Source organism: Taudactylus pleione, unplaced genomic scaffold (assembly GCF_031769625.1).
Source record: "Taudactylus pleione unplaced genomic scaffold, aTauple2 ptg000055l, whole genome shotgun sequence".
NCBI lineage: Eukaryota > Metazoa > Chordata > Amphibia > Anura > Myobatrachidae > Taudactylus > Taudactylus pleione.
The window spans coordinates 1203415-1227734 of record NW_028284457.1 but is presented as its reverse complement, the minus strand read 5'-3'; the positions used below and the strand labels follow the sequence as shown (position 1 = coordinate 1227734).

Below are 24320 nucleotides of genomic sequence, written 5' to 3'. Positions count from 1 at the left end.
CCTACATTAGCATAATTATCCCTAACCTGCTTGTGCATTTTTATGAGGTAGGACTGACATTTATATCATTGCAGATTCTATACAAAGGTTAATATTTTTTCTTTATTGATTATGGAAGCTTTTTAAATAGCTAATGACATACCTCAGGGTGAACTTTCAGAGAAACTAAAAGTAAAGTAAACATTTAGAGAAAGAAGGAAAAGAAATCTAAGGTATTATCTTAATTACTCATTATAATGTAACACTAGAAGAATAAAGTAGCATTTCCGAGAAGTTATTTCTTTACTTTAAACTTTGAAAAAACTTAAAGTTTGCCTTTAAATCATAACATAAACTGATCAAATATAAAATACATCAAGCAAACATTATAACAGGTGATAAATAAATGGATTAAATACATATATAATAATCAGGGAAAATGTATGTACATATCTCTGTTACGTGTAGCACCAGTCCAAGTTAAGGCGCTACCTATTCTAAACCATACTGTTCTTGTGATATGTGATAACCAATAATAGTGTTCTGTATATTGAGGACATACGGTAAAAACCAATAACAAGTGATAAAAAAATACTCTTCTAGTAATATTCTAGTAATATTAATGGGCCATCTACCACTAGCAACCTAACGTCAGTGTCAGTTAACAGACCTTCCTTCTACCAGAGAGATCCAGCCACACATGATCGCTCTCCAGCATGTCAACCACGCAGATCAGGTCCTGTACAATCTAATCACATTGATCACAATAATAACAAATTACAACAAGTACTTTGCTGTACAGTAATTATTGGTAAAATGTAACCACCATACTGAGAAAAATGTACACCACATGAGAAAATTATCACCAAAATTCATATTCAGATTAATTTTACATATACAGGAATCCTGAATTTCTCTGCTCTATGATGTATCCAGTTGCTTTCTGAAACCACGTTTACTTCTCACAAGGTCACCTTCAATATATTCAATAAAATATATATAAGTAACTAGTTGGCACTGCAAATCATTGCAAATTGATGTGGTACCTCGTAGGATCCAGGACCTGGTGTAATATCCTTTGGGTCTTTGAAACGTTCTTCTCTTGTAACAGATGATGACGTTTGAATGACTGGCTTCATCACTAGGTTATAGGCTCCGGGTCCTGAGGGTAAGAAAAGTAATTGTATTTTGATTAATAAATAAATAACATATATTAGTAAGTTATGGTAGCCTTTAGGAATAGCACTACAGTCTTGTATGTTAGCAGTGTTCTTTTATGTGTTAATACGATATGGCACCCTTACAAATCAAAAACATTTTGCATCTTTTTCTGATTCAGTTACAAATAATAATATGCTTGTTAATTGTTTACTTTTTAGTTTTTTATCTTTTTTATCTTTCCTCTCTCAGTCCTGCTGGGGAGGAGACAAATTAAGCAGCAATCTATCAGTGCACAAGGGTGGACGGCCTCTGCAACTATGGTTTACAGATAAGATTAAGACATTACACTAGCTCACACAGTTATCAGGACATTTTTTATATAATTTTGTAATATGAATAAAGCGGATTTTTCTTTGGAGGTGACAAGTGCATGTTAACACACACATATACTGTATAAAAAAAAGATTTAGGTGCATCATATACAGTGCGATTATACACAAGACACGCTCAACAGACAGGTGTACATTCATCTCTGCATCAGTCCATTGGTCTGTGGAGTCTGGAGTCTTGCATAAATACTGTATGCTGTGGTGAAAGGGAGCTAGGTGGCATTGGTGAGCTGTCAAGGTCTGAGTATTCTGTAGATCCGACTCAGCACCTTGGACTGAAAGGAGGTGCAGATGAAATGAGGAGGCTTAATGTAACTCTTTCACTTGGATATAATAGGAGTATAGGCACACTAGTGATGATGTAGGACAGACTTGTGATATGCATGGATACTGATCTGGAACAGACGAGGCCCACTGGGCAACTCCTTGCCTAGTGGCCTGTGAGGGCCAGCAAGACCAGGGATACACTCCAGAAACAAGGGTGAACTCCAGGACTAAGAACAATATACAGTAGTACTGGTAGACAGGAACTCAGAACTCAAGCCAGGAATCAGAGTCTAATGTAGTCAGAGTACAACTAGAGGAAGCTGTAACTGGAACCAGTAAAGAACTCAGAAACGGAGAGTCAGGAGAAGTAATACAGCATACTGGACACCTCAGTGTAAAAACCGTATACTGCACACTGAACCCTACCCCTGGAGCCAGCACCGTTCTCTGAACCAGCCCAAGACAATAGCACACAGCACAGGGAAACCAATACAAGGTCAGCACAATAGTATATCCCAATAACCTGGACAAACACCAAGCACAGAGTAAAACAGAATAGGTGACTTGCATGCACTGTCATGTATACAGCAATAAAGTAGTGTCTGAGCTTCACAGAAATGCTAAGACCTAGATTTGTGACATGAGCCACTGGAACTCTGCAGTGAAGGTTGGATCCGTCCAAACAGGTTTAAAAAGGTGTGACCATGCCTATCTGCTGCCCAGAGGTTACAGGTCAGGTGGGACTGTGCCAGCCAAGGACGCCAGTGGAGGCCAGGAGGCCAGTGGCCATACCTGCAAGAAACAGGCAGAACTGAGACTTTGTGTGCACACCAGCTTCCCTTGATAGATAGTGTTGAAGAAGTGAGGTAGTGCCATGAACATGGGCTACATTGTGTCTTATATTATGATGCTGTATGCTGATGATATTAAAGCACCATTTTGTTTGTTTAACCCAAACTAGCTGTATGGAGACCCATTATTTGAGCACCCAAATATAGCACCACCGACCACTCTATTGTTCAAAATACCCCAGAGCATCACACATACATACATATTTTTAACTGAATCCAAAATCAAAACCAATATACTTGAGGTGGTTTTGCAACACCAAAACACAAAGATGAATCCAGACCAAGACCAAAACCAAAACATGGGGGTCCACGCACATCTTATGTATATACACTCAGTATAATGTGACAAGAATCACATAGACCGAAGTAAAATCCAACAGAAGTTTAGTTTCTCACCACAGGCAGATATACAGGTCAGTGCAGTGTTCACAGGCATGATGTTACAGCAGGTACACAGAATCTTCCATACAGCAACACAGTTCTTTTAGTGGACCCTCAGATCCAGGATCCCTAACACTAGTCACCCCGGACCTATAACCTGAGTGACTAATTCATTGTCAGGATCATTGTGGATTTGCACTGACACAATTTTAAAGACAGATAACAGTTGCTGCTAATTAGCCTTGCTTGTGGCTTACAAGTAATCCCAGGAAAACCTGGACTGGATCTCCTTACCATGCTGTTTATTGCTCCATCTCTGCACCAACCTGCTGCTCCACATTAACTTCATGCAAAAGCATGCTGTCCCTCTCACAATATATATATATATATATATATATTCTATGTGACTTCTAATATCCATAAATGTAACAGTGTTGGCATATGTATGTATGTATGCACATATGTCCTTGCTTCTAAATGTTCCTATGTTCAATCCCACCCCTACCAATTCCTTTAGAACACTTTATTATAATACACTGTATTATAAGGAGAGAATCAAATATAGAATATAAGGATCTAATGAAGGAACTAGGGGCCCAATTGTAAGTTGGACAAATCTCTTTGCATTATGCAAATAAGCAAGTTCAGCATATAGCACCCACGCAAAAGCAATTTATGCATTTTTGCAAATCTCTATCTCCATCTAGTTGAGTCGGCCGGATATTGGTTAAATCTGTCTTTGCGTGAAATGGGTGTTTCAGAGCGGGTACTGGATGGTGACAAAGCAATTGCACAGAACTGTTCTGTTGTGCACATGGAGAAGGGAAGCCTGTTTCACACAGATCTCTTGCACCTAGCATGGGGCTGGTGCAAGTGCTGATGAGGACAAGTTGCGGCTGTGGACAGAAAAGCAGTGGGCAGAGAGGCTTACACTTAAGGTCACACGGATTCTCGCATTAGCCCTACAGAAACTTGTTTTAGCACAACGTAGTAAACCAGGCTTCTGCAGGTTAGAACAGGATTGGTATGATTTACTGCCGACCGCATGGTTCAAATCCCGACAGCGGAAGCCCGGCAGAGGTGAAGATCCTGACAGCATCTAAGGTAAGTACAAACTAACCTAACCCCCACTAACCATAACCCTCCCTTAGGGCTACCTAACCCTAACCCCCCCTTCCCCTAGCCTAACCCTAACCCTCCCGAGGGGCTGCCTAACTCTAAGTTCCCCCCGGGAGCCCTTAACATAACCCTCCCCCCCCACGGCTGTCTGCGTCTGGTGCCCAGCTAACCTTCGATCGGGATACGGGGCATCGGGCTCCCGGCATAGGTAAAATGACAGGCGTCGGGATTTCGACCCATGTCATTAGACCCTTGCCGGGATTAGACAGTCGGATGCTGATGGTCGGCATTTAGACAGTCGGCATCCCGACTGCATACCGTTAGAACAACCACAGCCTCTTTGTATGTGACTCAGAGTTCTCTGACCAGTATAGTACATGCAATTGGTTTATGATCTTGTGAAATTTGCCCTTAAATTGCCCCTTCTCATGCAGTCAAGATAAAGGTGTTGATTGCCAGGACATTCCCCTAGAATTAAGACTGTCCTAAACCTAAATAGCTACAGTTGGGATGTATGTAAAAAAAAAATAACCAGGTGATAACCAGTAACAACAGATGGAATTAATAACACTAAATTAAGTAGCAGTTAATGGAGTATTCCGTTTTGCATGAAACTGCTATATTTAAAAATAAACATTAACATGTACATAAATACAATAGTAATATAAGTTAATTAAAATTGTTGTACACTAAAAGTAAAACAATTATGAATAACAACTATATATCAAACTAAAAACACACATTAGAAGGCTGCACTGCAAGCAGACATAATTAAATAGCAGAAATACATAGATGCACTTGCTATCACAATCTTCTTTAATTAAATGAATACATGTTAACATCTTACTTCATTAGTTATGATTATCTAATTCCCTCATGATGATATTACATATCACAGCTTTATGGGAGGGAAAGAAAGCATGTTCAATGTGGCAATATGTTTTGGTTTATCTGTTAGAAATTTCTGAAAAACATTTATAAAACACCAACAACCAAACATTAATAATGTGCAAATGTATGTACTGTGATGAAGCACATAAGCAGATATTAGGGTCACTGACACCCTGTCACATATGTCCAGACGGAAAATTACTTGGCTAACTATAAAAACATTATTGGTTTCTTTCTTCTGATTTGATAGTAATTAATAGCTTAAAAAATGAAAAGTTAATCATAGTTTAATCTATAATCTATTTAGACATTAGGGGGTATATTTACCAAAGGTAGATTTTAATTGATTTTAATAGATTTCAAATCAATCAAAATTAATGTTGTGTGTCTGGGGCTAAATCACACATTTATTAACACTTAAAAATAAAAAAAAATAATTGTTAGTGAATGTGTGATTTAACCCCAAATACACAACATCAATTTAGATTAATTTAGATTGATTTAAAATCAATTAAAATCGATGTTTAGTAAATACACCCCTAGGGGTTAATATAACCCATATAAAGATAGCAGACAGCTGCCTCCACACTTCCTACTAAATTAGAAGAAAATAAAAAGCATTTTATACAACTTCAAACTAAGTAAAAAAAAATTTAATGTTGAACATCCATCTCTCCTAGAGCCCCAATGGTAGGTATCAAAGCTTTATGTTTCAGACAGCCAGTGACAAACCATTGCATTTACTACAGTTCATTGACTTCAACTTCCCACAGCCATCTAATTGTTTATGTGAAGACGATCATCTCATTTGTTTAGCTTACATAAACTGAATCGAATAATGTCTTGTTCATTTTCTATTCACAGTTAATTACTGTATTGTAAAAAGAAAAGGAAGATAAATGTAATACAGAAAAAATACATTTATGTTGACTCCTGATAAAGAATGTAATAAATGTAAAGTTTGAAAACACAGAAAAAAGAGACTATGATTTCACATATGATTTATTGTATTACTTGCAACATCATCACATGGAAAATCTTTGTGGGACTTTTTGTGGGATATGTGTATGTTGTCTGGCTATGCTGTATTATTTTTTGGGTTATCATCGTGTCTTGTAGTAATTTAAAGAAGTGATACAGTACAGGACTAAAGATTTTGCTAAAAACTTTCCATCCAGAATAACCAGAATCCATCCACAATGCAATGGAAGAGATCAGTAAAATCATGTGAATGTACTATAGAGAGAGGGAGAGGGGCAGGACAGAAACAGAGATGCACACACAGAGGGACAGGAGTGCGAGAGGGGGAACACAGCGAGGCAGGAGGGGTGAAGAGAGAGACTAGCAGGTGAGAAAGATAAAAGGGAAAGAGAAACAGGAGGAAAAGAGCGAGAAAGAGAAGTAGACAGAGGAGGGATGGGAAAAAGGGGGATAGGTTGAGAGAAAAAGATGGGGGGCGCTGAAGAGAGGGAAGAGGAATGAGAGAGAGAAAACCCAGGCAGCCCAGGGACAACAGCTAGCTTAAAAGCAAGGCAAAAAAGGAAGTGGGAGATTGTATCGCTATGAAACGGCCTTTGCTACTTCTAAACTCAATTCACACAAAATGTTGCTCTTCTCTATTGTCTAGCTACTGAGATCTTTGCCCTTTACCAAAGAGTGTTGTCATTGCTCTGTGATGTCAATTAAATATGATAAAGGCATTCAAGATTGTGCTAAACTTGAAAATAGTGATTTATAAAGTTATTTTGTATTTATCTTTTTCAATTACATGTACAGATTTATATTAAATAAAAGTAGAATTTATTCTTATATGAATCACTGTTCTGGAACTTGAAGGCACATTCTATGTAGCCAAACACTCCATGTTTCCAGTGACCTCAATGCCAGTATTGTCTGAGAAATGTTCATATTCTGATTTTACATTTGCACTCAGCAGCTACCTGAATTGTAAGGTCGCAATATATGTGTCCCTTTTTATGAATATTTCAGTGCTGACGGGAACCTTTGTGATATGAATTGGCATCAAAGCCAATGAGACAAGCGGTGTGAGCCAAACTTCTGCATACATATCAGTTGCATTAGTGAAACCTCTTTGTGCTTTAGTCATTGCAATACGTTTTATCCTCATGAGTGTTGCGAACAGATCAGCAATAAAGTCAATTTGAAAAATGTTAAAGTACATTAGGACAGCTCATATTATGCAAATATTAAGTGCTGCTTTCATCCTCTCCTTAATTCAACATGAGCCCGTCAATACAAATTAGACATTGCCTATTTCTAGCTATCTCTTGGAAAAGAATGAACTACCATACTTCTGGCTTTTATACTATATAGGATTCTGTTGTTTTGTTTATTTAATGGATAAACAGGTACATAGGCCCTGCATACATAATGTTTGTAGGAAGGATAAAACATTCATCACTTATTGTGAAGCTTGAATTATGCTAAAGTCTGTTTACTTTCTAAAACGGCAGATTTTTTAATCACAGGTCAGTGAAGAATGAAACTTATAATTCCAAATCAAACACCCCTGTCTGCCTCATGAAGAGTATGAAATGGGAAAATCACAAGCAGACGCTTCCTATAATTATATATTTTACGCCCCTATGCTAGCTCACTCTCTATGAAATGTCAGACAGTGCTACAGGGCAAAGAGTAGCAAAGACTGGAAGAAATGGATAATTTAAAAAGACCACATGTGTTTCAGTGCAGGGGAACGAGGTGCCATATGACTGACTGTACTGTTAATACAGTTATGTTCTGGATGTATATTAAATAAGAGAAGCGTGACATTGTGAGTACAAACAATGACAATAGTGCAAATGTTTTAAATCACTAGACTCCAGGATAACTGTTGTATGTACAGTATATCTAAAGAGCAACACTTCAATGATTTGCAAAGAGTAGAATTAAATAATAACAGTGAATGTACAAATGTATAGTAGTTGATGATAATGTACAAGTCCTTGAGCACTTTCAAAGTAATTTATAAAATCTTTGTATAATCGTTAACCATTTCTCTTAGTGGGTGATGTAACCCAAAGGACACATGAGGCAAGATTACAGCTCTTAGGACTTAAAGTCCCAGTTTTCTCAGGACAATGCCCTTTTTTCACCTGAAATATTTAACTCACAATGGGGGGAATTCAATTCAGTGCGATGTTGAATAGCGACGGGAGGGACTCCCGAAGCTATTCAATACTCCGCGCTGTTTGGGCGCACTAAGGATTTCTTCTCGCACCCCCCTAGGGATGCGAGGAGACATCCGACCAAAGTGCCGGGTGCGCGGCTGTTTTTCTGTATAGCGCGGCGCTAACTGCCGCGCATAGGCAAACACAGGGGTGGTTTCCATCTGCCTGGAAACCCCCCTCCCCAGCCAACACCGTGACCACAATAGAAATAATAATATAATAGAATGTTTCTAGTGCTGCATGTTCTTCTCAGTATCACAAATGACATAATTAGCACCAACTGTGGTTCTTTTAAAATGTGTCAGTCAGTAATAATTACACCTGTGCACCAACTAGAAGACATGGAAAACATGCACTATTAGGGGTGCACTGCTATAGACCATCTATAGGGCTAATTATTAATACTGTATAATAATACACTATCCAGTACATAAGGAGACCGATATGTACATATACGTCCAGGGCAGTGCTAGGTTCTCCCAAACTTGCACCAATGCTCTGGAATTGTGTCCACATCTGACATAAAAACATTCAGCACAGGCAGGATGGCCCTTCTGCCACATCTAATGGCATACTGTGATCGCTGGTCCTGTATATGCTGGGATTATGACACACAATATACTTTGTATGTAACATATTAAAGCCGGATAAGTGCTAATTATGCCCTCTTCATGGACTGGCCACACTCACTCTAAAATCAAGCATTTGGAAACCCCCATCTAGAAATCCTGCGTTTGCCACTGGCCGCGCGCCTGGCACTTTGGTCAGAGAATGCCGGTTACCATGCCTTAACACCCTTGTTAAGGCGCGATGACTGTGATAACCGGCATTCTCCAACCACACAGCGCAATTAATTGAATAGCTCCAGGAGCTCGCTCCCGGCACTACTCAATTCATGCTGAATTGAATCGCCCCCAATGATTATTTCCTCCTAATTGAAATTTCTGATGTATCTGCAGTAACAGCACAAGTGGGAATAAATTTTGTAACGGTTTGTCTTATTGGACTTAAAAGCATGGCAAACGTGTACCATTTAATTTAAAGTCTTAACAATCGGCGCTGACATATTGATTTTTTTATTATATATTAAATGTTACTTTTGCTTTTATTAATAAGACATTACTCTCTCTTGCATATTTGACCACAATATTCTATTTGTAAACAACATAATAATGAATTAGAACATTTTTAGTACATTATTAAGTTTGTTACAATTGGAGTATTGACACTTCTCCATTGAGAAATAAAACTGGCTATACACTGCTAATCCGCTGACAGGGAAAGGGGAGGAGACAAATGGCGAATAGATGGAGCACCTCCACATACTGCACAATGGAAGGAGGCGATCTCTGGGCCTGATTCAGAGCCGCTCTGAATCAGTGCCCTCCTCCCTGAAAATGGAGCGGCATAGCTTTGGGTGACCACCCACAGCATATGCGAGCAGCCAAAAAGATGGTCGCGATGGTCAAGACCATCGCGACCATCGGGCTTGCGACGAGACCCTTGTGGTAGGGTCTCGTTGCCGCAAGCCCTGGAGTGATTTTGGCTCTATCAGAGCCAAAATCACTCCCACTGACATCACTAGTGATGTCAGTGTGGTTGGACTCAGACGGTAGGCGTTCCCATTGGAACGCCTCCGTCTGGCAACCACGCCCACTAAAGGGGGCGTGCTGTCAGTCACCATTGACAGCACGCCCCCTTTAGTGCGAGACCCATAACGACGGCTTGACCATCGTTATTCGGGTCTCGCGCATGCGCACGACTGAGCTCCCTCCGTCGTACGCATGCGCATTGGGGGAACATCGACCCGCTTGTGAGCGTCCTGTGCTCGCGAGCGGGTCTGAATGACCCCCTCTATTCCCGCTGTCTGAACAGCTGTTTTTAGGTTGTAAATGGTCATCGTTCACTATCATGCACTGAACAGTAATCATTCAAATCAGTTGCTTCGTAGGTTGGTTTGTACAATTATCGTGTTACGCTACGTATGGCCAGTATAACATCAATCAGCTTCTAGCTAGCGTTTACTTAGTACATTCTATAAAATAATAGGTAGAAGCTGACTGGTTGCTATGGGCAATTCCTCCATGCTAAACTGCTTGATACATATCCCCTATTTCTCCACTGCTCAATTTTTAAAGGGTGAACAGAGTGGAGATGAAAGCTTACATCTCTATGAAAAGATGTCATCTTACCAGAGTCAATAAAATGTACTGATTCCCTTATCCTTGCTCTATTATACACTTTGCTAAAGATATCCATGTGCCTTGTATTATACCACATGCAAACATGAGAGTTTTTTGCCATGGGACAAGATTAAATAAAAGCAAACAAACGGTGTTTGCTTGCATACCGACTACTAGATGTAAGAAACAATTTCACATTGTTCTATGGTACATTCATTGCTGAGGAATGTCACAAGTTTCTCCAGTTGAAATGGGAAATACAGAATTAAAGTCTCAGTCACACTAACTACTTCTTTGAGACAGTAGCAGATTAAGATGGACACAGAGAGAGCGACAAGAAAGTAAATAAGGAAAACATAAGGAGAAAAAAGAACTATGAAATGAAAAGTAGAAATGAGACAAAAAAAAGTAGGTAAAGAAGAAAATAGAAAAAGTGACTGAAAAGAAATAAAGAGAAAAAATATGAAGAGCAAAAAATAAAAAGAAAAGTTGGGAAAAATAAGAGAAAAAAAATGGAGAAAAAGGGATAAAAGAGAAAGACAGTCAGCCCCACACAATCCAAAAACATATTTTAAAAAAATAAATATTTTTTGTTACAAACTGTAAAATGACTAGTATAAGTTACTGGAGTGTATATTTAGAAAGGAGGTGTGTAGGCCGACGATTTCTGCAGCAGTCCTATCAGTGGTTTTAGCTTGCGGTTGGAGCAGTGCTGCAAACTCTTGGTTGTCAATTGCTACACCAAAAGGGGTATCACAGAGGCCCGATCAGAGAAAAACAGGTATTTTTAGACAATTATCCTTGTTTATCGCCAATGTTTTCTTTCCCCCGATCCTATTATTTTGAACAAATAATAGGATATTTCTCCCAAAAACACACGATAAGCTCGCAGACCGTGTTTTCACCGTTTCAGGAGAAAAAAATGGTACTTATCATGGATTATATTTTCGGGACCCGAAAAAACAGCCCAGATAAGTGCCGGCGTCAGGCAGTCTTCGGAACTAATTGGATAGCCCCGGGGGATCCATTAGAGCCCGAACAGTGTTCAGGGATAATTTGATACCCCCCAAGTGTTGTTGGGCCTGAATAAGGACAAAAGGACACGGCAGAGTTCAGTAGCACTGTTTTTACTGTGAATGGCAAATTTATTGTGTTGGCATCAATTATGCCTTATGTTATAATGCCATTTGACATACTGTATTAGTCCCTGTTATCTACAGAGTGGTTGGTGTGGAACAGAACGCATCCCTAAATATAATGTTTTGCCTGTCAGGAAAGAGGCTATCGATAGCACTTTTACTTTTGGTCATGTGGTAGAGCCAGAGATGTTAACTCCAATCCTGTTGACTGGTGTTGCAGACATGGAGGAAACATTTATTTCCCTGTCACTAGCTCCTCAGCATAGATTGGTGTGTATAATTGTCAGGCTAGACTTTGCTTATCCAGTCCCTGGGCTTGTAGCATAGTGTAGGTAGAAATAGCTGGGCAACATCTCCTTAGTTTTGAAGCACTACCACATGATGTGTCAATGCATTATTCAGAGAATGTCATTTACCTCAGGAAGCCCCTTGAAACTAGCAGTTCACCAGCACATTTGCACAGAATGCACCCTGAAATCATACTTGCCAACTCTACCTGATTGTCAGGGAGACTCCCTGAAATAGTAGAAATCTCCCTGACTTCCTGAAGAGTCTATAAATCTCCCTGATTGCACCTTACCTCCATTATGTAGCTGTTCAATACTTGGAAAAAATGAAATCAGATATATTTACATTGAAATGTGATTATCAGTGTCATTTCCTTTCATTTGCTATAAGACATAATGATCCCTACGGCTACATGCATTTTCAAATAAGGTTTCTAATGGCTACTTATATGCTGCAAACTGTTTAAGTTCTTTGGGGCCTCGTTTACATTTGGATGTAAAGAAATGTATTGATACATCTCTCAGGCAGAGCAGTACACACCCACTTTAACAGTGTGCTTAGAGGTGTTGCTTTCACAATCTCCCTCAAATGCTTTTCAAGAGTAAGCAAGTATGCCTGAAATGCTATTAATGGTGCATACACACGGTCAGACTTGCTAGATCAACAATGAACGATTTGACCAATGATTTCATGAATGATGAACGATTTCTGACAGTATTTAAATGAATGATATCGTACAAATCTGACTGCAAACACAGTCGATTTCAAATATCGTTATCTGACATGCGGGCACACGCATCGTTCATCGATGCATGCCAAACATGTCAATGATATGAACGATGTAACGATTTTTACAATCGTTATCGTTCATATATTCCAGAAAATCTGACCATGTTTCCCCTCCATAAGTCTTTGCAGAGGGTTTGATCTTAGCATCTGTTTTATTAGACAATGCTACCATACGTATTCAAGTAGTGTGTCCTGCCACACCACAAAAGAGTATCATTAACCAAGAAAATGCTTTGCACTTAAGATGCCCTATATTAGGAAGAAAAATAGTGGAATATGTCAGTATGGGAGGTAAACATTGGGGAGAATATTGCAAACGAAATGATCCATTATCAACATCGCAAATTTCAACATTTGTTTTTTTGTTCTTTTTCCAAATATAGACTCTATATCGACTCTATCTTGCACTTTCCTCTTCCCATTATAATTATATTCAGCCTCAGAATTTATTATTAGTTCCTCAAAGTTGTTAAAGCCAGGTATACACTATCCAATTATCGGGCCTATCAGCCAATAATTGACTGATCACCCCAATAATTGGATAGTGTGTAAGCAAGAACATTAGAGCATTTTAAGCCGTTAAACAGCTTTAAATGCTCCTGCAATGGTCATATTGGGAGGAAGATATAACATGCTGCACATGCTATATTGTGGCCGACCTTCAGATTAGATTGTATAGATCAAAAGAAAATACACACTGAGCAAGAAATTGCCCAGTGTGAATGGGTGCGCACCAACTTGATAATCGCTCTGTCGGATTGGAGCGTTTAGCACATCGGCTGCATTTCGCAAGTAGTGTGTACCCAGCTTTAGTTGTATACTCCCAAATGCTAATGTTTAACTTTTTAATGCACCACTCCTTGCTTTTTGACTAAATGTTGCTGTTGTTCCTGTCTCCATCTTTGTGCAGGGCCGGACTGGCCATCAGGCACTTCTGGCAAATGCCAGAAGGGCCAGTGGTCAAGTGGGCTGGTCTGGCCGTCCATTTGGATGCTACAGTATACAAAATGTCTTTCCCAAAATGGCCGCCACTGGAGAGAAGACATTTATTTCACATTAAGAAAAGTAATGATACTAGAGGTCCCGCTAGTCCTCTAGTGTCCACTGGCCATGTTCTGCCAGCAGACACTAGAGGACCAGCCGGACCTCTAGTAACAGCTACTGTCTGACACGTCCCACTGCCTGCTATGTGTGAAGACCTGGAAGTGCCGAAGAGGAGCAGCAGCACTACTATAGTAGTAGGAGGAGTCCTAATGTCACAGCTGCATCTCCTGGAACCTGAAGAGGAGAGGAAAGGGGGCACTACCAAACACAATCAGGTAAATGTGTGCACCTTACTTACTTATATGTATAATCACTGTATCTCCCCCTCAGTGTCCCAGCCCTTACCCTCTTTGAATCTGCCCCAAGTGTCCCTTCTCTCACCCTCCCTGAAACTTCTCCTCAGTGTCCCCATCCTCACCCTCCCTGTAACACCCCCTCAGTGTCCCAGCCCTCACCTTTTCTGTATCTCCCCCTCAGTATCCCTGCCCTCACCCTCCCTGTAACCCCCCTCAGTGTCCCCGTCCTTCCTCTTCCTGTAACCCCCCTCAGTGTCCCAGCCCCCACCCTCCCTGTAACCCCAATCAGTGTCCCAGCCCCCACCCTCCCTGTAACTCCAATCAGTGTCCCAGACCCCACCCTCCCTTTAACCCCCCACAGTGTCCCAACCCTCATCCTTACTGTAACCCCCCTCAGTGTCCCAGCCCCCATCCTCCCTTTAACCCCCCATAGTGTCCCAGCCCTCACCCTCACTGTAACCCCCCTCAGTGTCCCAGCCCTCACCTTTCCTGTATCTCCCCCTCAGTGTCTCTGCCCTCACCCTCACTCCCTTCAGTGTTCCCATCATCACCCCCCCTTTAACCCCCAGTGTCCCAGCCCCCACCCTCCTTTTAACTTCCCCCTCAGTATCCCAGCCCTCATCCCCTCTGTAACCCACCTCAGTGTCCCAGCCCCCACCCTCCCTATACCCCCCTCAGTGTCCCTGCCCTCAGCTTCCCTGTAACCCTCCCTAAGTGTCTCAACCATCACCCTTCCTATAACACCCAATCAGTGTCCCAGCCCCCACCCTCCCTTTAATCCCACCTCAGTGTCCCAGCCCTCACCCTCACTGTAACTCTCCCTCAGTGTCACAGCCCCCACCCTCTCTGTAAACCCCCCTCAGTGTCTCAGCCGTCACCCTCCCTGAAACCCCCAATCAATGTCCCAGCCCCCTCCCTGAGAATCCCCGTCAGTGTCACAGACCCCACCCCCCCGTATCTCCCCCTCAGTGTCCCAGCCCTTACCTTCCCTGTAACTCCCTTCAGTGTCCCTGTCCTCACACTCCCATTAACCCCCAATCAATGTCTCTGTCCTCACCCCCATGTAACCCCCTCAGTGTCACAGCCCCCACCCTCCCTGTATCTCCCCCTCAGTTTCCCTGCCTCAGTGTCCCTGCCCAGTGTCCCTGCCCTCACCCTCACTGTAACTCCCTTCAGTGTCCCCATCATCACCCTCCCTTTAACCCCAGTGTCCCAGCCCCCACCCTCCCTTTAACCCCCAATCAGTGTCCCATCCCCCACGCTTCCTTTAACCCCCAATCAGTGTCTCAGCCCCCACCATCCCTGTAACCCCCAATCAGTGTCCCTTCCCTCACCCTCCCTGTAACCTCCAATCAGTGTCCCAGCCCCCCTCCCTGTATCTCCCCCTCAGTGTCCCTTCCCTCACCCTCCCTGTAATTCCAAATTGGTGTCCAGCCCTCAACCCCCCTGTAACCCACCATCAGTGTCACAGCCCCCACCCTCCCTGTATCACCCAGTCAGTGTCCCAGCCCTCACCCTCCCTGTAACTCCCTTTAGTGTCCCCATACTCACCCTCCCTTTAACTTCAAAGGGCACCACTGTCAGTTGTATTGAGACAAAGGGGCACTACTACTACTGTGTGGCATAATTTAGATTGGGGGTACTATTGTGTGGTCACGCCCCTTCCCAGTGAGCCAACACCTGTTTTTATTTCAGTGCTCACCTTTGGTGCGCACCCTCCGTGCTTCTATTGTGGGAAGCGGCACCAATGCTCTTTATGTACACAGGTCACCAAAATGAGTAGTAACAGCTCTACAATGGTGTGCACAGATGTGTCCTCCGCTGTGCTCAGCACCCCCTGCCCTAAAAAAACCTACAGTGATCACTATCAAATCCTCTACAACTGCTAAACTAGTGCTTGGTCAATTTTGAAAATGCCTTCCCTTTTCTTTGGGTGTGATTTACACCAATGTGGTGCCAGCTTTACCTAACCGAACCAACCAAATCCAAAGGGCTAAATGTAATGGGGTGAGAGTTTAAAAATGTGAGAGTTGTCTCTCATATTTTCTAAACTCAGCCAATATATTAAAGTCACAGAACATGCAAACTTGAATGTTTTTCAGACTCAAACAACTCTCAAGATTTAGGGGTCTATTTACTAAGCAGTGTTAGGAGACCAAGTGAAATTAGATAAGGTACCAGCCAATCAGCTTCTCACAGCCATGTCACAGGCTGTGTTTGTAAAATGACAGTTGGAAGCTGATTGGCTGGTACCTTATCTTATTTCACTTTGGGGCTTATGTATCAAAGCTTGATGTGAGATAAAATTGTGAGATATATATCACCAAACAATCAGCTTCTAACTTACATTTTGCAGTCTGTGTTTAAGAAATGATAGTTTGGAGCTGATTGGTTGGTGATATATATTTCACAATTTTGTCTCACATCAAGCTTTGATACATATGCCCTTTAAGTGTGATTGTTTAAGTGTGAGAGTTTTATTGCTAAACTCTCACATTTTCTAAACTCTCACCCTATTACATTTGGCCCCAAAAAGACTGACCATGGCTCATGTTTAAATCCCTTGCAGGATGTGCACTGTTGTGTGTGTTTTAATACAGAGAATAATGTACACTTTTATGTACACTTTTATGTTGTTCTAATATTCATTATATGTGTAAGAGCATAGACTAAGCAGTGGGAGGAGTCAAGAATAGCAAGGGGAGGAATATGTGACAGGAACCAGATGCTGATACCAAGGGGTCAATCTTATTAGGTGCGGTGTGCCGCTGCAACGGAGTGTAAATGCCGCCAACGACACTGCAGCTTGCACCCTTTGCTACCCAAGCCAGTATTCGCATAATTTTGCTCGGAGCCCTATGGGGCTGCGAGCAATATTAGGCGAATCCGGGCTGCCGTAAAGTGCAACCACTGCCATGATGACTCGCGCCGGCGAGATCATCGCTGCTAATAGGCTTGAACCCCAAGATGGGCCTGTGTGCTTTAAAATGCCAGGGCCTATTTTTAGTCCCAGTCTGGCCCTGTCTTTGTGTGGACATTAATAACACTACATGAATGCATTATATACATCTGATATCAGGTGCTGCCATTATTACAGGAGGACAATGGTTGTTCCTCAATCTTATAAAATCACTGATGCATATGACAGCTTGCTACCAGACTTGTACTGTATTTCAGGATTACTATTTTTTGACTCATTAACCTCATCAAGACAACAAATATCTGCTACAAGTGCTCCAAGTGCCAATACCTAAGCTGAATCTCTTTGAACATATATTGGGATTGAATTCTGGACACACTTTTCATTGATTTTGCATACTTAGTTAATACTATAAATAATAGAGTAAACACAAGGATACATTGAAAGAGGTTGTAAAAACAATGAACAATGACTGAATACTATGGTAGAATTAATAGCTTTAGCACAGTAAAAATTATGAATATTTTAAAATCAGGATAAACCAATGTAATGTATCAGTTACTAAATAGTATGCAAACATGTATAAAGAATAAGTAAAGTAGATCCGCTGACAAAACAAATAATTTGTAAAAACCAGATATTTAATGCAAGAAAACAGCGCAACAGGTGGGTTAGCCATTAGCCCGCAGGTAAAAAATGAATAGCTAAATCTCATAATATTAATTCTGATACACCAAATCAAGACCCAATGTATGAATCTCAGAGCCTGTACGTATTGCTCCTGCAATGCATGCCTACTGTGTGGATCCTACAGTACACCGATATCAGTCACATCACAGAGTGAATGAATTAAACAGCATAATCTAAGATCTATTTAAACACTATAAATTAAGCATAATGGGAATAAAAAAAGAAATCTGTGTGCAATGGCATTCAGCTAACAGAACCTGTCCCATCAGAAAAATGGAGTTGTGCATTCTCGCCACAACTCCAGTCATCTCTATTGCGTACTGTACTTTTCAATTTTAATTCCCAAATCTGATGTCATCTTACTTATACCCATTTTCCACTAAAAACCTGACTCTAACCCGGGACATTGACCACGGACTGAGGGCCTGATTCAGACCCGGACGCTATTTGCGGACGGTTGTTCAAAAAAAGGGTCCGGCTCTTTAAATTGTGCGCTCGCTCATTGCGGTTTGTTGACACCTCTATGTCTGAGCGAGCGAACGAAAAATGCACTCGCTATTTTGTAAAGACGCCCCTTTGCCGTTCGCATCACACGTCATCTCTGGTATTTATTTGATTAATCGGGTACATCGGGTACATCGAAAGGCATCTGAACTGCTCGCAGTGCTTGTGGTAAGTTTTTCCTGCCGCAATCACTGCGAGCAGTTCAGGCTAAAAGACAACCAAGTGACGTGGTCGATGACGCACCTTTACTAATTATGCACTCCCATTAAACGCCCTTTTGACAGTTAGGCACGCCTGCGTTCGGATCTCCACTCCCCCGTTTTCAAGCACCTTCCCCTGTTACCACCCACAAACGGTACATTCTGTCAATCAAATTAGCAGCCACTCGCTGTGACCGCAATGACTGGTTTGCGCATGTGCATTACGACCCATACGCATGCGCAGTTGTGCGAACATCGCTCAGAGCAAACGAGCGGCCGCTTACGAGCGGCTCTGAATCAGGCCCTGAGCACAGATCAGAGATGGGTTTTACCCCTTATACATTGGTGGCTGGACCCACGTCTTCCATGGGTTTTCCGGCGTTACAGTGGAGAGTTGGAGATGATGTAATCTCCAAGCACTACTGAAGGCAGGCAATAGATGCGTCTGAGGCATGAACCGGATCATTGTGACCAGGGTCATGCAGTTTACACTGCACCGTTACCTGGGTCGTTACCATATCCAACTTTGCTCGCTACCTGGGTTGATTAGCCGGGTCACTCAACCCAGGTTATTTTTTGGGACCCTTTTCCACTGAGCCGTGACTCAATAACTTGGGTTATTGCAGCAGTGGAAAAGGGGAGGCAGCAATTAATTAGTATTATTGTCAGTGTCTCTCCAGGTGTGTTTTACTATACAAAAATTTGCAGCAAGGTGGAGTGCTGTCCCAAAGCAGGGATTATAACAACCATAAATAAATAAAACATATATCATCAATGTATACATACATAAATTATGTATGTATACATTGATAATAGATTTTTTATTTATTTATGGTTGTTCTCATCCTTGCTTTGGAACAGCGCTCCACCTTGCTGCATTTTTTGTCATATTTTATGAGTGTCAGCTCCTCTTTGGTAGCATTAGTCCTTTTTAGGGGTGTATTAATTTGTTGGAAAAACCCACAGGGAATAACACATCCATATCTGTATAGCGCCTTCTTGTGTTCCATTATCGTGTTTTACTATACAATTAACAGCCTTACAATAAGCAGCAAACAGGAGCAATAAGCAGCCACTTAAATCCCACTATCGTTCACCAATGAGAAGGTGAAATGATGAGAAAGATAAATGCAATGGACACCTCAGACTTAGCTGCGTCGTTGCTACATGCAGCTGACTAGAAATAAATAAATATAAGAGATATAAGTCCCTAATGTACAATATGTAGTTCATTTAATCACTTAATAAAAAGCATAAAAAATCCCAAACTCATAAAGCATGTAACAAACTAATGCTTTGTGGGAAACCCTTATAAAGCATAAAAAAGCTATTTTTCAGGTTACCCCACATCACATGATGATGTTTGATCTTTTTGGAAGGAATGAACAAAGGTATGTTGGGTGAAGAACATGAGAATTTATATAATATTAAGATAAATACAACATTTGCCTATGTAAAAATATGTAATCCTTGTCTATTTCTATGTTTGATGTCTGCTCAAAGGAACTATATACAGTACGTAGTTAGTTATCCATTTTTCTGTACTGGTGGTCCCGTAGTGAAAGAGATTGATGTGGGATGTAGCTCAGACTGTATCAGTACTAATGGTAGAAGTCAGTGAACAATGGACACAGTAAAGATATGCTTTGCAGCAGCCACATTAATAAATATTCAATGTGTGCTCTAAATTGACATTGCCTCGCCAAGGATCAAATACAGAAGTAGGGATTATTAGAAAAAAAAAGACAATGAGAAACATAGAAACATAATTGTCATCAATCAATGACAAACTAAGTGCGTTTTGCAAATAGACAACTAATTGTATGGTTCCCAGAAAAAGTTTAGCGCTGCATGTATTCGTATAATGTATTCCTATAATTTACTGTGATACAACATAATTCCCTGTATCCCACTTGAAAGACTTTCCCATATAAGCAAATTTACATTTGTGTAGCATTTTTAATTGTTCTCTCCAACTTAGTTTAACAAGTACAGATAATTGCAGCTGTTGATTAATGATTCATAGATTTCATTATGTGTAAAAAATGCTAAGAGAAGCTCCCACTTCACTAGTTTTCTCTGAATTTGGTTGCTTAGCAATGCTTATTAAGCAATGCAGCACCAGGCATTTTAATTGAGCATATCAAGCCTGACTAGAAATAAATCATTAACTAAAGTCATGTTAAACATTACACAACACCTTAATATAACCAGCACCTTACCCTGGTGCTGGTTATATAGCCAATAATGACTAATTCACTTAGGGCGGGATTCACTTAGGGCGGGATTTACTAAGCACCAAATGCAGTCAAACCTCCAAAAATTGCCAGTTTCTGAGGTTTGCCGCAATCCTCATATATATTAAAGTGGTCGACAGCAGATATTGGAGTTATCCGCCATGGACCACAGCACTGTAGTCTTCATAGAATTCTATGAGGCTGCAATGTGCCCATACTGTATGTTTCAAGCTCTGGAACTTGTCTCATTAGGCAATGCCGCCTACACAAGCCTATGGGCTTCTTTCTACAGAAATCCCTAAAATGGGATCCAAAGGATCCCTCTCCTTTCCCCTGTGGCTTGCGCATTCGCTGCCCAACAGCTGTGCATGCGCAATAGGATTCCCAGGTCATAAACCCTGAACTTAGAACTTCACAAGGGACTGATTTTATTGCAAGAGCTGTCTTGACTCTGTGCATAGATATTCATGCATAAAGCATCAATAAATGCCAGTATACATACGATAATGAATATGCCATACATGACACATCCCGGCCTTAAAATAAAGCTTCTTCATTACCTCAACTAAAATCATTATCATTCACTACTATAACAAAACATTTTTTTTCTATAGTATCCCATGAATGATTTCATTCAAATGATTTTGGAACTCTCCCTTAATATGGGACAGATAAATTAGGCTGCTTTACTTACGGATATAGAGTCTAAGAAGTTTGAACCATCTTAATCTTTAAAAAAACAAAACCCAGACGCAGTAACTGAATACTATAACATGGATGTTTTTTCCTGAGATATACAGTACCATGTATGAGTCCATTTTATTGTATGTAATTGTAGATGTTATGCCCTACAGAGGTGTCAGAGAGTGTGATGCTTGATAAGGGAGGAATTGTGTTCAGCGATTGAGTGGAAATTCAAGCCTGGAGGGTTGAGAGGAACGGAGTTGTAAAAGCAACGCTTTCAGACTTGTAAGCATTCAGGTTTTTCAGAGTGTCAGGTATCAAGTCAAGCCAATTTCTATGGGAGATCCAGAGAGAAATAATTCAGAGTAAGATGTCAAAACAGGTTCCAATAAAAATTAGAAGCATAAAAAGCATGTAATGTAATGCAGCATCTGGGTGGCCCCATGAAGCCACTCACAAAAGCCAAAGGCCAATCTGCCTCTTCATATGGATGATGGAAAGGTTGAGAAATAAATATATAGTAATCATATATTAGATCAGTGAAAGTGACAGGTTCACTAAGAGCCACTCACTTCTCCTCAGATGATGTACAGTATGTGCTTACTGGCGGCTACCTAACTGCTGCAATATGCACGTTCCTTACGTGGTGATATACAGTACGTCCTTTATATGTGTGCTGCCCCATTCCTCACACTGACCTCTGTGCAGCCAGTGCCAACACACTGTGTCTGTGCAGCTTGTCACTGATTGTAATGAAACGTCTAATACCCAAGGGCATTATTTCTTTTTCCATACAGTTACATTTTACACTGTATAAAAAAATGCAATATTTACTACCAGAACTTCATCTTGTAATTTTACAACCAGAACTTCATCTTGTGGTTTCAATTATGATACCAAAGAAATGTGACGTCAGTACCTCAAAGCCAGAACTGAATTAATATCCCAGATTAGAATATGTAATTGATACATGATTTGTTGTGATTTGCAGTGTCCATGTGTGATCTTTTGTTGGTCTTAAGGTGTCCATCCACTAGACGATTATGTGAGCGATTGAACGATAACAATATCATTATCGTTCAATCGTTCATAAATCGTTTGCAAATCGCATGCAAATCATTTGTAAAAATTTCTTAAACGACCAGCGATGCACACTCCCGCTGGTCGTTTAGACATCTATCATCGTGCAAACATGCTGGACAATCTGACGATATCATCAGGTTCAGTATGTTTCCAGATGATTGATGAGCCTGCACTGAATGACTGCTCATTCAGTGTAGGCTCATCACAGACTGACAAATGACTGCACGATTACAATGTCATAATCGTGCAGTAATTTTCATGTCTGCTAGTGGATGGGCACCTTTACTACTGTGACTGTATGCCAATACCACTACAGGCCCTACCTTGGTGTACAGCCATGTGTTTGAATGTATAAACCATAGATGCACACTTTGAGCTTCTTTAGATGCTGAAATACCGCTTGGTGCATCTTTAGATGTAACCATTGGTAGCACCGCCAAAACATGCACCAGCCCCCTGTTAGGTGCAGATTGTCCGTCAGAGTATGGATTTCAAAGTGAGCGCTTGCGCGTCTGAGTTGCTAACCACTTTAATGACACACTTTTGACACTCCGATTACACACCCGCAAGATGGACCATCTCCGTGCATCCGGAACACTATATACATTTTGAAGTCATATCTGAAAACATACTGTATGCCTTAATCGATACTGCGACATGCAACCTTAGATGCTTGCACTGTGGAAAAAGTAGCTCAACTGCATCCCACATCAACACTGAATCCTAAACAGTATCAGGCCCGGGGTCCACTGCCTCATCCGACACAGGGATGTCCTGTTTACCAAAGAAGTCATCATGCCCAGTGGCTACTGCTGCTCCACCTCTTGATAGGGTATACAATCGGGAAGCCGGCTGCCTTAATACCGGCAGCCGGCTTCCCGACTGTCATATCCCAGCGAGGGTCAAATGCCGGGCATCTATATCTAGACGCCTGTCATTTCCCCGATGCCAGGAGACAGGAGACAGGTGCCTTCGATCGGGATGCCGGGTGCCGCGAGCAGACAGCCGCGGGGGTGGTTAGGTTTGGGGCACCCGGGGACTTAGGGTTAGGCACCCCCCCGGGAGAGTTAGGGTTAGGCTAAGGGGAGGGAGGGTTAGGGTTAGGCACCCCCGGGGGGGGCTTAGGGTTAGGCACCCCCCCCTGAGGGACTTAGGTTTAGGCAGCGGGGAAGGGGGGGTTAGGGTTAGGCACTTAGAGGGGGGATTAGGGTTAGGTACAGGGGGGTAGGGTAGGGTTAGGCACCCCTAAGGAGGGTTAGGGGGGTTAGGTTAGTAGATACTTACCTTAGGACGATCGGGCTTCCACTGCCGGGCTCTGCTGGTTTGTCGGGCTGCCGCTGCTGGGATTCAAACTCCCGGCCATGCGGCCGCCGAGATATCATACTGATTCCCTTGATAGGATGTGCAAGTGGGATGCATGACTGATGAGGTGAGCAGATCACACACCATGTGGCTCAGAAACTAGCTTGTGATCTGTTATGTGGTCCAGGGACCCCCTGAGACAGAGAGCCAGGAGCATTTGTCTCCTATGACACCCTTAATCTGGCTCTGCTTGTAACCTAATTACAAATTGAATTGAATAAGTGACAATCAGAATCTATGGGTGCAGGAGTGAAGATTGTCGGCTGATTCGGAGGTGGATGCAGCAGCAATCAGCCAATGTTTTTTTGCCTGTGCCTGTGTGTGAGTCACACTGCGCATGTGTCCCAATGGTTACTGCTAGAGGATGCGGAACAAATTTGGAAGCAAGAGGTGGAGATTTCAGTGAGCATTCATGGGTGGTTACAGGTCTTGGTCAGCGACTGCGTCTTTTTACGCAGTTGCACTGATTACGGCGGCCATGCTCAGACAGACATTCTGCACCTCCATATGCCAGGTCCGATGTCCGATTGCGTGTATTTGTACACACAGCAGCTGATTAGAGCAGCAGTCAATGAATGTCTCTATGTGAAATCCATTGGCTGCGGCATTATCATAAAGATGCAGGCACGCTGCTTAAAAAGACACAGTATTGGCGGCATAAGCATCCATCTT

General features: G+C 41.7%; 1 protein-coding gene across 1 annotated transcript in view; it reads right to left on the bottom strand.

Moving 5' to 3' along the window:
• The window catches only part of STPG2 (sperm tail PG-rich repeat containing 2), a 975224-nt gene that overhangs the window by 418335 nt on the left and 532569 nt on the right, over positions 1 to 24320 (bottom strand). Inside the window, exon 12 of the mRNA XM_088464461.1 lies at positions 1026 to 1141. Coding sequence (XP_088320587.1) covers positions 1026 to 1141 — 116 coding nt within the window. The remainder of the gene's footprint in view (positions 1 to 1025; positions 1142 to 24320) is intronic.